This window comes from Chenopodium album, chromosome 5 (genome assembly GCF_948465745.1).
Source record: "Chenopodium album chromosome 5, dcCheAlbu1.1, whole genome shotgun sequence".
Classification (NCBI taxonomy): domain Eukaryota; kingdom Viridiplantae; phylum Streptophyta; class Magnoliopsida; order Caryophyllales; family Amaranthaceae; genus Chenopodium; species Chenopodium album.
In genome coordinates, this window is record NC_137838.1 from 32972920 (window position 1) to 32988625 (window position 15706).

The 15706-nt window shown below is 34.3% G+C and overlaps 1 protein-coding gene across 1 annotated transcript; it reads left to right on the forward strand.

The window, feature by feature from the left end:
• Positions 1-10710: 10710 nt before the first annotated feature.
• Positions 10711-15540, forward strand: LOC145632800 (uncharacterized). The gene is made up of 2 exons (XM_081685134.1): positions 10711-12337; positions 14186-15540. The coding sequence occupies exons 1-2, from the start codon at positions 10711-10713 to the stop codon at positions 15538-15540; spliced, it is 2982 nt and encodes a 993-aa protein (XP_081541260.1).
• The last annotated feature ends 166 nt before the right edge of the window (positions 15541-15706 follow it).

Sequence of the window (15706 nt, forward strand, 5' to 3'; positions counted from 1 at the left end):
ATGCATGTTAATCAAACACAGATGCACAAACACAATGCACATATGTCTATTATACTCATACTTAAACCAAAACATAAAACCTAAACCTAAAATCAGTTTAATTAGCATTCTCTGCTAAAAATCTAACATGAAAAATTAAAAGAATAATAAGCAATGATAAAAAAAAAAAAAAAAAATCTGAAAATAAACATGAAAAATAGGTATAACATACAACAACACGTATATAACAAATTTTTAACAAATTATAAACAATGAACAAAAAAATAAAGCAATATTAAACATATTAACTTCAAAATTCAAATTCAATACTCAGAATCTGCATGAAAAATCAAGTAAAACTACAAAAATAACATGCACTACTAATTCAACATATATTAGCAAAAACTCAATTGAAAATTTTGAAAAAGTGATGAAAAATTAAAGTAAACGCACCTTCTTCAACATCTAAAAACTTCTTTGTAATCTTCTTCTTAACCATTGCAGAATAAAACACTACGAAAATCGAAAACAAAAACAAAATCAAAAAACCTAAAAATCGAAGATTCAAAACAAATTAAAACTAACAAAAATCGCAGAAAAAAAATAAGTAAACGAACCTGAATTCAGCACATAAACTTCGAAATCCAAACGCAGAAAGCAACAATCGATTGTAGAAGAAAGATTGAAGAGAGCGAAAATGATGTTCGAAGAGAGAGAAAATGGCGAATTGAGGAAGAAACAAGAGAGAGAAAGTAGTTTACTGAATAATGAAGAAGAAAGAGAAAATTAAGCTTTTTGTTAAATTTGAAAAAACTGACAGGCGTACCTGTGAGTAAAAAAGGAAACAATATTTGTTTCCTTTAAGAAGCAGATTTACACTAATTTAGTGTAAATCCGATTTTAATAAACATTTGTGTTGTTAGATTAATATTACTATTTATTTTCATAATCTTATAACTTATATTTCTTATTAATGTATATTTTTATTTATTAATGATTAAACTATAATACGTTTGCATGTGTCATCTATGCAGATCAAATTGTTATAAATGCTTTGAAACTAACCCTAAAACTAACTTACAATTATATTGAATTGGATCAGACACGTACCACCACGGGGGCATAAATTCCATAAATTCTTATAATGTTGAAACTTAAACCACCACCTGAATGAGATTGATTAATCACATGCCGGATTAGAAGAATATGTACGAATTAATGAATTTCAATCAATCTCTATCTTATTTAAAAGCAACTTCATGTTTAAGGTTTAAAATATATATTAAGATTTTATCATAAAAGTTCCATTATCCGATTCAAACAATCTCTATCCTAATTAGTTATACAAAAAACCCATATCGAGTCGCCTGTAAATGACCTAATGAGTCGCTTCAAAGGCGACTCCACAGCCACCGACACAATAGCTTCCAACTTTAAGAGTCGCCTCTGAGGCGACCTGATAGCTTTTATACAAGTCGCCTATTAGTTGTTAGGCGACTCTATTTTTTAAGCTATTGCGTCGCTTGTGTTTAGAGAGGCGACTCCATAGGTCAATCTATTGTGTCGCTTGTGTTGAAAGAGGCGACACGTAAAAAATCAACATTTTTTTCCAACTATTTTTATTAGCTCATATAATGTCAGTGTTTATGACACTGAGTATGCTTGATCTCTATTTCTTTGCATGGAAGGTTGAAGTTCTTGCCATTATGCCAAAGTTACTTTACACACACACACACACACACACACACACACATATGATTTTGTAACTATTTTGAATACATTCATAAAATTAACCTATCGAGTTGCGTCTTACGTATTAGGAGACTTATTAGGTAGTGGTCATATAATAAAACACCTAAAAGTCGGACTTTTAGAGTCGTCTATATATATAGTGCGACTTGTAAACATATCGATGAGTCGCGTCTTACGTATTAGGCGACTTGTTAAGTTGGGGTTAAAATCAACAAAGCACCTAATGAGTCACATTATATACATGAGGTGACTTGATAGGTTTACAAGTCACACCATATATGCATGTGACTCTATAACCCAACTTTTTCGGTGGCTTAAATTAGATTTTCAACATAACCTGTATATAAGGTGCCCCTCATTAACCTATCGAGTCGCCTTATACATATTAGGCGACTCATTAGGTGAGAGTCATAAATAACAAAACGCACCTATTGAGTCGCTTAATATGTATAAGGTGACTCGAAGGGTTTTCGAGTCGCACCTTATGTACAGGTGACTTTGAAAATCTAATTTAAACCACCAAATAAGTCAGATTATAGAGTCGCATGCATATATGGGGCGACTTGTTAACTTATCAAGTCACCTCTTATATATTAGGCGACTCGTTAGGTGCTTTGTTGATTTTAACTCCAACTTAACAAGTCGCCTAATAAGTATGAGGCGACTCGATAGGTTTATAAGTCGCACCTTATGTACAGGTGAATCTAAAAGTCTGACTTATTAGGGGTTTTTTGTAGTAGTTTTTTTTTTTTCTTAATAAATCCTAATTAGTTATTTGGGAGTCAGTAACCTAACTCATAATACAGTGTTATAAAAATTAATAATGATTGCAAAACTTTCGAAAAGTGTTAAGCTCATCCTTATTAATTCTGTCCTTTTGGGTGTGTGAAGTCTTGCAAGCGTCCGATGTCCATCTCCAAGAAACTAGACTCTCTTATCACAAGGTTTTGCATTGGTGGGCAAAAAGTGGAGATAAAGGTATTCAATGGATAAACAGGCAACGAGTTCAACTTCCTAAAGGCATGGGGGGTTTGGGGATCCGCTCAATTGCCACTTAATTACAATGAGGCCTTACTCTTTAAAAATATCCACATAATGCATATGAATCCTCATCTACTTGCGGCCAGGATTTACAATGCAAAATCTGATTGTCTCCTTTGCCCTTCTGGTGACTTGCGTAAGCCGCCTCCAGCTTCCTTTACGTGGATAAGAATTGAAGGACAATGCACTACCTAGATATTAAAATGAGGAAGGATTTTGCATGGAAAATTGGCTCTGGTAATAACGTCTTAGCTTCAAGCTCTACTTGGGTCAATAATAAAGTTCCAGTGGTGAATTCAAACCAGAATCTCAAACAAAGTGCTTTATGGAAAGAAAGTGAGATTATTACTCCTTCGCGGACTTGGAATGTGGGAATTGTTCAAGAACGTTTTGAGTGGCCGGGGATAGTGCACATGAGATTTTCACTATCGATCTTCCGAAGGAAGAAGAGGATGACTTCTTATATTGACCTTTGGCATAAAAAAGGTACATATACTGTTAAAACAGGGTATGCTTTTCTTACTAACCTTGGAGGGGGGAGAGAGTCCCCTCATAGAAAAGAAATCTATGATTACTTTAGGATTTTATGGCACCTGGATATTCCTTCAAAATGGCGTATCTTCATGTGGAAGCTTGTTTTTAATGGAATCCATGTCAAAGCTAATCTTCGTGCAAGAGGGATTATCACTGACACCTTGTGTGACTGTTGTGGCCCGGTGTTAAGGAGGAGGATGGGTTTCACCTTTTTCTTGATTGTTCTATAGCTCGGTATGCTTGGAATAATTGTCAAATTCTAAATCACAAAAAACCTACCGGTTCCATTTATCTTCAAGATTGGATCCAAAGTCATATTTTGCTTTTTTATAGTCAGGATGGAATACGAAGTAAGCGCATTCAGGCTCTAGTAGCTATTCTGTGGGCTATATGGATTACAAGGAACAAGTGTATTTTGTCAGGGAGATAATGGGTACTTGAGATGTTACTTTGGTAATTAGAAATAAGCTTTTCTCTTGTTACATGACTTCAGTAGGCCGGATTCCAGGCTACAGAACCCAGGGCCTCCTACTGATTTAACCCTTATGCCCCCTCCGGGATTTTTACAGGCTTCTTTAGGACAACTGGATCATGTCCTACTTTTTAATGACTCATTAGCTCTAAGTACTATTCGAGTTGATGGCTCTTGGCACAAGGCTAGTAAACGCTATGAGGTTGGTTGGACAATCGAGCTTCAAGGCCACAAGGTGAAATTGAGGCAGGGGGTTTCTCTAGCTTTACAATCAGAGTTTTGGGCTTGCCTCTACGTTTGAGGTGGGCTAGTGACAATGGCTACCGAGCAATAAAAGTTTTAACTGATGACTCTGCTTCTCCTGTCATGGATATTAGAAACAAGAAGCCCCCAGATATTCACATTTTCTGGACTCTGAAGGAGATTAGTAAGATCGGGAGCACCTTTCTACATTACATCATCCTCAAAGTTGATAGAGTGGAAGTCCATAACCCCCACCAAATAGCTAACTAGTGTCTGGTTACTTTGAATAGTTTCTCCATTACGGCTGTTTTTGATGTTTTTTAGTTGTTTATTTTTCTTTCCTTTGTTTCTGTTGTTGTTGTTAAAATAAATAAATAAATAAATAATAATAATAATAATAATAATAATAATAATAATAATAATAATAATAATAATAATAATAATAATAATAATAGTAATAATAATAATAATAATAATAATAATAATAATAATAATAATAATAATAATAATAATAATAATAATAATATTTGTTTTCGGTCCGGGATTTTTGCTCGAAAGGAGGTTAACGTTGGGTTGACTGGAGGGAACGACGGGGCTCTTCGACTAGCAGATGTGTTGCTTTATTCCTGGGATAGAGGTCTTGATGTATGTGTTGACTAGACGGGGTCTTCACCTTTGACACAATCGGGGTTGTCTGACTTCGTTCCTGGTCGTGTTGTGTCTGCGGCCGCTCAGTGGAAGCGGGACAAGTATAGGGCGCGTTGTAGGGCTATTGACTATGATTTTTTCTTTTCTCCTTTTCTTCGTTGGGGGAATTAGAGAAGGATGCTATTGCATTGCTGAAGCGGATTCAGGCGTTCGCTAAGACTCGGGATATTGGTGCTCGTGCAGCTGCTCACATCTTCAAAAGGATCAGGTTCGCTATAGCTAGAGGGATGAGGGCCCAGATTGTATCTCGGCTCCCCACCAATTTCTTGTAAATTGATTGACTTTGTAGGTTTTTTATAATAATAATAATAATAATAATAATAATAATAATAATAATAATAATAATAATAATAATAATAATAATAATAATAATAATAATAATAATAATAATAAATAATTAATACTCCATGTACATTTACATGTGTTTTTGAGTTCAATTTACCAAATTCTAACACAAATTTAAAAGGAATTTAAAATTACAACTAAGTAGTTTAAGTCCCGTGCAATGCACGGTTGTTATTAACTTTTTAAAAAAGGTTATTGTATATTTTTATAAAATAAATTATACTCATAATATTAATTCAAAAATAAATATAACTTTAACTTTTATACCTAACTATATCAATGTCTTAGATTAGCTAGTGACACTTAGAAAAAAGAGGCTTTATTTATTTATTTGAAAAAATCTAAGGTTATATAGTACCTGCACGTTCTGCGTTATTATTAATACAACTTTTAAGAGTAAAAAATAAAGTGTGTATATATGTCTTAACAAAATAATTTTATTTTTAATTGAATTAAACATTATTACAAAAGTAAAAAATTGGATGAAAAAAAGTTAATAGTATTATCGAAAACCAAAATAATGTATAGCAATATTGTTTAATAATACTCACCTCATTTTTTTTTATAAAAATAATACCTAATATAAAAGACTACGTATATGTAAAAATATATTAGTTAGGTTTATATGGAGAATTATTATTGTTAAGAATTTTAATTGGAAGAAAGATATTTTAAATTATTATAAAATGATTTCCTTCAATATATAATCTGCATAAAAATAGAAAGTAAAATTGGGCGGGAAAATTTTTAATGACATTGTGACAAATGTCATTTTAGATTCGCTTTTAGTATAGGTTAATTGATAAGTACACAAAATCAAGTACTTCTTACTCCCTCCGCCCCTTTATTAAAGTAGTTCAATTTACCAAATTCTAACACAAATTTAAAAGGAATTTAAAATTATAACTAATAAGTACACAAAATCAAACTTCTTACTCCCTCCGCCCCTTTATTAAAGTAGTTCAATTTACCAAATTCTAACACAAATTTAAAATTATAACTGCTAAATACACAAAACCAAGTACTTCTTACTCCTTCCGCCCCTTAATTAAAGTCGCTTATTCCTTTTTTGGCAAATCATATTAAAGTCCAATTTTTAGAATCTTTCCCTTTTTAGCAAGTATTTTTTTTTAAAATACCATTTTAACCTCATTTTCCTAATTTAATCCCCCAAAATATCCTCGACTTTTACTGATTTTTTGTGTCAAATATTTTTTGCATTTAATGTATTGTAAATAACATCATCTGTTTGGTCCTTTTTTTCTCCCATCCATTGATGTATTCTCTTTTTTCTTACTGTTCATTTAATGCATTTAATGTAATTTTGGAATTTCAATTACATGGTTTAATAATGAATCTACAATTACCTTAATAAAATGAGAAAAAAGACTTTAAAAAAGGGACGGAGGGAGTATTTCGTAACAAATTGATACTTCATTGCGAATATTTAAATATCATCATAGTTTTGTGTACATATTTTAAATTAAGTACGATCTTTGGGAGTAAATACTTTTATTTAACACTTAACGTATGGATTAAGTTGAGTAGCTCACAAGCCAGGTAGATTGCATCAGAAACAAATCCATACCAACCTATTAAAAGAAAGCCACGTACGTCTTAGTACATAATAAACCAACAAGTCAAATCAATACCTGATCGATGTTCACCCATGAATGAAGATAATTACAACAATTAATTTAACGAAAAATATATAAATTCCAAGCTTTGCATTATTTATTAGAAAGCGATACAATGGAGTATTACTTAATAATAACTGCTATAACCAAAATCAATTCAAACAAGGGATTCATTAATTTACCAACAAACTAGACAAAAATTCCATGGTAATGTACCCTTTCAACTCAACAATTCAACATGTACCATATATGTAGTAATTATCTCAATTAGATAATGTTGCTTGATCCATCATCTTTTGGATAAGAATATCACTTCTATTTTTGTGGTTGAACTGAATTCTGTGAGTTTAATTGCATAAACACAAAATCTTGTACAACGTATAAAAATTGACACCCTCGTGTTTATGTTTGTAGATAAAGGGGTTATTAGAGAAGCTCAATACTACCCGCCCTGACCGGGTTTTTTTTTTTATATATATATATAAATATGTCAATACTACAACGTATAAAAATTGACACCCTTGTGTTGGACAAGTAATTTAATTAAATGTATTGAAACTCCTTGACACTAACCCACCTTTTCTCGACTTATGTCTTTTCGATCTCATGCTAATATAGAAATAAAATTGATGAGATATTTTTTACAACATGAAAAAAAAAAAAAAAAAAAAAAAAAAAAAAAAAAGAGAGAGAGAGAGAGATTAGTAGCAAAGTAACTATTATACCCTTATGGTGAACTCTTTCATTTTTTTCTGTCTCATTTCTTAATAATTGATTGGTCAAATATGTGTTCATTGAATTTCATAAACAAAATTGTGTCGCACTCAATTACAATTTGAGAGCTTAAATCAATTGTAACACTTTCAACTCCACCCGTTCCTACCTTTTATTGGTTGTTGCAAATTAACAATACCCAATGAACCTATCAAATGGTAAATACAATATAGGCGTCATAAAGGCAGTTGCAATATTTAGTCGCTATACAACCTAATACATGTCTTTTTATGGCAGTTGCTAGTCGTGTCTTTTAGTGATGGAATGAAACAAATGAAAATAAATCATTTTCTTCATTTATAACCAAGACTAGGACCCCTTTTGTACATTATGATCTAATGGATTAATGGATAGAAAACAAGCAAGAACCATGTGATGGTTTACCATTTATGTCCAAAAATATAGCAAACTCACATTTTAATGTTAAGGTCCACAAACACCCCATGGTTATAGCATGTGGGGTGGTATTATTTTTATCATATTATAATTTCATAATTTGGTACCAAATAATATTACAAAGGTTGTCATTTTATGGTAGCAATCCTCATATTTTACGGAGTTTAGGTATACCACATAATTTTATAAAGGGAGGGTCCATTTTTAGTTGGAGTCATCAGTTCAAGTGGCTATGAGGCCAAAGACCTGTCATTTTTAGGGTTTATTGACTAGCAGGAGAATCAACGTATAACACCTTTATCAGGTTGGTTTTGGTCACATTTATAGCAAATAATCAAGGCGATGTCTTGCTTGTATGATGAGGCGTATTTAGAATTAATGTATTGGAAGATTGATGAGATGACACGATAATTTTAAGGCCTCGTTATATACGTAGTAAAATAATATAGTCGTCTATCAAAACTATGTTTTGGACGATTACATAAGCTTTGTTCTTTAACTACTTCTAGTGTTCAAATCAATTATTCACTATAAGAAAATAATCTTTTCGTAGCGATTATTTTAACCTTTAGTATCGATTGTAATTCCAACAAAAAGCTTTCCCAACGAATGGTCATTCGATACAATATCCCCCGTTGCCTTAGCCTTTAGTAGTGGTTTTCAATATCGCTGAGGTTGGCCTCAATAATCGATACGAAAAACTACATCCAATCGTGGTGATTATTATTGTAGCGATTACAATCGCTATAAATCCCCCGTTACCTTAGCCTTTAGTAGTGGTTTTCAATATCGCTGGGGTTGGCCTCAATAATCGATACGAAAAACTACATCCAATCGTGGTGATTATTGTAGCGATTACAATCGCTATAAATGTTTAACTCATTTTCTTCAAAAAAAAAAAAAACATGCGTATGATATTCACAAGATTCGAACATGCAACCTCAAACTCTTATATTAAATGTTTTACCAATAAGCTATGACATATTTTATGTTTTCTTTGTCAAACAATATTTATATATCTAGTGTTGAAAAGGCTTTTCGTATCAATTTTTAGGATTTAGTGGCGATTGTAAATGTTACGATTTCTCAAAATTATATAAATGTGTAAAAATAGTGTTGATATGTATTATTATGTTTTCCGTATCGATTTTATATGGGAAAACCATGGCGATTGTAAAAATGATACGACATCCTTAATTATTTCACAAACATACTTGCATATTGTAGCGAATGTACAATCGCTACAAAAAGAGATTTTTCTTGCCCTCCATTATATAAGTTTTGTCCTAAAACTCTTTAAAGCATAGAATCTTGAGCTAGGATTGGTTCATGTGAGGATAATTAATTTTTATTGTAGCTCTTAAGTTGTGCAATGAAGTCAACCTGAGAAATCTGGTATCCAATCTAGTTTCCCAAATTTTGGATAATATACTTCTTACCTTTGATAGTAGAATTTTAACTCCCTCTTAAGCCAATTAAGGGCAAATTTTTTGTACAGCAGGAATCAATCTTACTGAATTAATCAATAGGTTTTAATACAATTATATTAATCTTAATAACAATTCGTTTTTCATCTTGTATCAATTGTCACATGCATATGCACCGCCACCTAATGTCCTAATCCAGATCCTTATTAGTAAGAGTGCATTTTATTTACTTGATTTTCAGAGAGTGAGGGATAACTCAAGTGGTTAGAGTTTTCTCTCCAATTTCATGAGATCATGGGATTGATTCTCACCCCCACCCTTGTGGCTCTCTATATACCCAAAAAAAAAAAAAAAAAAAAAAAAAAAAAAAAAAAAAACAAACAAACGAACGTGATTTTCACTTATTTGAATTTACATGAGCTTATTAAAACTTATTTACATTGTAAATAGCAATTGGATAACTCAAGGAAAATTCTCAAATGAGTCCCATAAGACTTAATCATGGTTTAGTTGATTCCTAAAAAACGATACCGTATATTATCCAATCATCACCTACAATAATTTGACCTTTCCTAATACTCCCCGTCAATTAACATAGTAGTAAGACTAGTATTACATCAAGTGTTACCTTTAAAATGGGGTTATCAATTCCAAACTGAAAAAATACAAAATAAACATTAAAGATTCCTTTCAACCAAGTACCAAGAAAATTTAGGTGAAATATAACCATTTATATCCAATCTAATTGGTTCTAAGACTTTTATGAATGATTAACTTATCCTTTTAATTATCCAATTAGGATGATTCGGGTACTATGAATTCATTTATAAGAGCAGTAACATATATTGGGATAACATAATTCATGCAATTAGTATATAACTTGTCAATTATTGTTGTTACATTTGTCTTGTATAACAATTTAAGAGATGTTGGGGACTAGGCATGTGCAACAGTTTCAGGTACATCCAAATATTTGGGGCTATCACTATTAATTATTCACATTTCACGTTCAGTCTACGCATAGTTTAATGTAGATTTCTAGTATAGGCTTCTAGACTCTAATAAGATGTATATTTGTTTATTTATATGATATTTAATTTATGAACTAATCATAATGTAATTATGTTCACTGAATATTAGAGGGTAGTTAAGCTAGGTAGCCGCAAATTTGCCTTGAGGCAGTCCAAAATTATTAAAAAAATATTTGTCTTGAATTATTGAAGTGAGATAAGAAATAAAGAATTTTGAATCATGTCTAGAACTAAGGTTTAAAACAAAGCTATTTGGTATTTTATGTTTGTAACAGATCTGAAATTCCATTCTCCTTTGTTACTAATGATGCATTATTTTCCAATCAACGCCCCAGAATTGGAAAATAATGCATCATTGGTAACAAAGGAGAATGGAATTTACTAAGGAACTCTCCACTCAAGGAGAGTCAATTCAGTCAATTCCAGAGGCGGTCCAATATATGGTGGAGACTGTTACTTCGAAAGACACTATTTTACTCCAACTTCAGTTCTGGAGGCAACGCTGTAAGAAAAATTGGATACTCGAAGGAGATTGCCCCTCAAAGATGTTCTCGAAAGCTAAGAGTCGGCAGAAGAAGAATGTGATTACTTCCTTGCTTGATGATAATGGCGTTCTTCAGCATGGTCAGTTAGACGTTCAAGGTATTGTCGTCACTGCTCTCAAGCAGACTTTTAAAAGTGATGTAATACCTCCTTATGACCCGGATATCAATATTGTCTTGAGAGAGCTAGATCTTCCACGGTTTACTTGTTCTCAAGTCAATAACTTGGAACGCGTTTTTTCTGCTAAGGAGATTCGAGATGCCATGTTTGCTTTAGGTAACTGTAAGTCTCCTGGCACGGATGGGATTACTGTTGAGTTTTTCAAAACTCACTGGGAGATTGTTGGAGATTCGGTTATCACTGCCATTCAAAGTTTCTTTCAAACAGGCTACCTTCTGAAGGAGTGGAATCAATCACTTCTTGTTATGATCCCGAATATTGGCAATCCAACGGAGATAGGACATCTGCGACCAATTAGCCTCTGTAATACAATTTACAAATGTGCTTCGAAGTGTTTGGTTGCTAGACTGCGTCAGTATCTTCCTCTTCTCATCGCAGATTCTCAACATGCCTTTGTTCAGGGTAGAGTCATGACGGATAACATTTTGTTGAGTCATGAGTTGATGGAAAAAATTAATATTGCTAAATCTGGTACTAACTGGTTAGCCGCGATCAAAATTGACATGAGTAAAGCCTATGATCGTGTTCATTGGAGCTTTCTTTTACAGTTCTTGAAGGCCTACGGCTTTCCTGCTCGGTGGTTGCAAATGATCCACCAATGTCTGGCCACGGTCTCGTACAAATCTCTAATTAATGGCTCGACGTCGGATCCCTTTCATCCGCACTGTGGTCTCCGTCAAGGTGATCCTCTTTCACCGTACCTCTTTCTGTTTTGTATGGATATTTTCTCGAGGATATTGCACCTTGGTCAGGATATGAAATTATTTCATGGCATTAAGTTATCACGGAGAAGCCCTTCTATCTCGCATTTGTTCTTTACAGATGACGCAATTATCTTTTTTAGGGCAACCACGGAGTCCTGTACTAACATTCTACATATCATCAATAGGTTTACTAAAATTTCAGGTGAAGAGCTAAACTTGTCAAAATCCTTGATAAAGTTTAGCCCTAACATGGGTACTGCCTCTCAGGCTACCTTTAAGTCCATTTTCCAAATGAAGCAAGTTCATATTTTTAATCATCATCTGGGAGTTCCAATAGATTTCGTGGGGAAAAAGAAGGTCCATTTCCAGTTTATCATCGACAAAATTGTCGGCAGAATTAACTGTTTAAATGTTATCCGCCTCTCTCAATCGCAGAAGTTAATTTTCATTAACTCAATACTGGTTGCTTTGGCCTCTCATGTCCTGGCTTGCTATGAGTTACCGGCCTCTATTACAGGGAAAATAGATTCCTTACTCATGCGCTTCTTTTGGGCTCACTCTGATACTAAAGGTATGCATTGGGTTAATAAGGATATCATGCATCTCCCTCGTGGCTTAGGTGGTTTGGGCATTCGCTGCTTGTCTACCTTAAATAAGGCGTTACTTATGAAGCAAGTTTGGCGTCTCTTTACTAATCCCCAGTTGCTCGTGTCGAAAGTTTACAGTGCTCGTACGGCCTTTCTTTCTAGCAACCCTCACGATCGGCCTACTGTGTCTGGTCGTACTTCGTATGGCCTTCGGGGCTTACTTAAAGCAGATACTTGATGAATCACATTTATATAGGATTTATAGGCACGTTTATGCTAAGTTTATAGTTGCTTTTTAGGTCTTTTAGTCACTTTTTAGGTCGTAAATACATAAGTTGTCCATTTTATGCTCTATTACGCTTCGTTTGTGTTTTCTTAATGTTTCAGGTAGTTTCCATAACTATTTAGACGCTTTCGGAGTGGTTTTGGAATAATAGGACAGTGAAAGGATGAAACGTCGATGAATCGAGGTCGCTCAATGAAGGATATATGCATTTGTGGAAGCTTAGTATGAGACTAATATGTATGAGAAATGAAAATAGCATCCACAAGGGTCGTTATGCACTTTACGGAAATGAATTTGAGTTAGAAACGAAGAAAAACGAAGGTTTGCAAAGTATCAAAAATGACCTTTGCTCACTCTTTTGATCATAACTCGAGTTCTACTGATCTGATTTAAGTGATTCAAGTTGCATTGGAAACTAGACTTGAAGAGCTTTCCAATGATAGGTCACACGCTCCTAGAAAATTCCTATAACAGAAGTTATGAGCATTTGAATCCAGACGTTGCAGTCAGCCACCCGCGGGATCTTGTTGCGGGTCTGTCCCGCGCCCACTCGAAGGCTGCTGCCGCCACTGCCAGGTCGCGGGAACCACCCTGCGGCCGCGGGTTCTGACGAGCAGCCAAAGCAGCCACGTGTAGCTCGTGCTCTCGACTTCTCTTGCGGTTTTATGCCACGTCATCTTCTATCATCCAATAATAATTCAACTTATGTATTTATTATTTTCTTATTACTTTTCTTTAATTATTTTTTAGATTAGTTTTAGGATATTATAAATATTCCTAGGGATTTTATTTTTCCCTCATGCCTTTTTATGCTTTTTGTTATTTTACGTTCTTTTTAGTTTTCTCTTTTGAACCCTAGTTTCTCATGGCATCTCCATGGATTCTTCCATGGATGATTCTTGGGTTTACTATTTTAATTCATTGAGGTATTTTATTTCTATTTTCTTGCTTTTTATTATGTTTTATTCCTTAGATCTAGTTTTATTTATTTATTTCATGCTAGATTAGTTTTATTTCTAGGGTTTGGGAATCCATGTTTATATTATGAATCTTGATTGGTATTTTTAATATTTTGATTATTAATTTCTTTAATTGATAGTGTTTAATTTTATTGTTAATCTTGGAACCTGATCAATTGTTTGATTAATTTTTGTTAATAAGAGTTCGAATCGAAAGATCTTACTTTTAGAGGCTTACCTACAATTAGCAATTCTTATTATGTTAGCGACTGAACTACATATGTTGAATTGAGAGCGTTAAGGCCCGACCGTAGGCTTATCAATTGCTCTAGATAATTGATTGATTGAATTGTTATTGATATTTGATAGATTTAGAACTATAAGCATGGTGAACCACAACCCTAGGTCTTTTTATCAATTGTTTTTATTCCTATTTTAATTTAGACTACTTCCCTATCCCAATTTCGTGACATAGTTTAGTTTTTCCATTTCTTAGAGGTTAGATTGAATACCATCTCCTTGTGGATTCGACCCTACTTACCATACTACATTGTTAGTTGGTTTTGTTAGGAATTTATTTTTGACAGGTGTACGACAACCTATCAATACTCTTCTACAACAAGGCTGCAGTTGGAAGGTTGGTAATGGCCGCTCGATTCTAGGAGGGTCAACTGCCTGGGTCAATGGCAGTATTCCGGAGTTCAAGCCCGGGATTTCCTTACAAAACTCTGCAACCCAAACGGTCAGTTACTTCATTCATCCTCATACACTAGGGTGGGACTCGGATAAAGTTGTGGATTGGTTTGTCCCTTCGGATGCAACCTCGATTTTAGCTATGGAGATTCCGGATACGCTGCAGGAGGATTTTCGATATTGGTCTGGTACCCCGTCGGGCCGGTACTCTGTGAAAACTGGGTATGCGATGCTACAAAAACAACTCTCTCCCAGTTCATCTAATTCGACTCTGGGTTCCTTTTGGAAAGTTCTTTGGTCTCTCCAGTTACAACCAAAATGGAAGCTGTTCTTATGGAAACTTCTACACCGTGCACTTGCGGTCAAGGTGGAACTTAATCATAGAGGAGTTCCGACTCTAGATGTTTGTTGTGACCTTTGCCGGTCAATACCAGAGAACTTGCAACATCTCTTCAGAATGTGTTTCAATGCTCGAACGGTTTGGAAGGGTGGATGCCTCGGCATTCGCTCAGAATTTAATGGAGACCTTTCTCTCTCAGATTGGATCCTACAGTATATCCGACTTTTTATTAGTCAGGATGGGCCTTCCAGTACTCGCTTAGATACCTTCGTTGGTACGCTCTGGAGTCTGTGGTTATGTCGAAACTCCAGAGTCTTTCAGGAGTCTACTGTTTGTCGGCCCCTTTCTTTACTTTTTGCGGACGTCATGAATGCTCATGCAGTCTTTGTCAACACAGATGCTCCTATTAACCCACTCTACACGATGGGGGCCTCTCCTCCACCTGGTTTTTATTTGGCTCAGCTCGGTCAGGGTACTCTAGGGCCAAATGCGCTTTCCCTACAAATTGATGGATCTTGGTTTAAGGACTCTCTACAAGCAGGGATGGGGTGGTGCGTGGATAATGATGACCCGCTCGATGAACGTATCTTTGGTGGAAGTAACTTTGGGGTTTGTACCTCTGCTTTACATACGGAGGCCCTTGCGTGCATGTATGGGTTGCAGTGGCCTGTGGATCGAGGTTTTCAATCGGTTACGGTTTTCACTTACTCCTATAATCTTGTTTCCCTTCTTAGGGGGGATGGTCATGGTAACATTGCTTATCTTTGGCTCATTCGCAAGATTATTCTCCTTGGATCTACCCTTCGTTACTGTTGCATACATAAGGCGGACCGGCACCGGGTTCATCGCGCTCAACAAATAGCTGGGGAAGCGGCGGTTAACTTTATTTGCTTTAATAGTAATAAATAGTCTGTTTGTATCCGTTGTCAAAAAAAAATGATGCATTATTATTTGGTAGGGCGGAGAGATTTTCTTTGTTGACTCTTTTTGTAAAATAATTTATATTGCAAGTTAAAAAATAAAAATAAAATAAAATAAAATAAAATAAAATAAAATAAAAAAATCAACCTCATTT

Excerpts from the sequence above, each read along its gene's own strand:
- LOC145632800 (XM_081685134.1), top strand. The coding sequence starts at position 10,711 with ATGGAATTTACTAAGGAACTCTCCACTCAAGGAGAGTCAATTCAGTCA. Across the intron at positions 12,338-14,185 it reads GGCTCACTCTGATACTAAAG|GTGTACGACAACCTATCAAT; the intron begins GTATGCATTGGG and ends TATTTTTGACAG.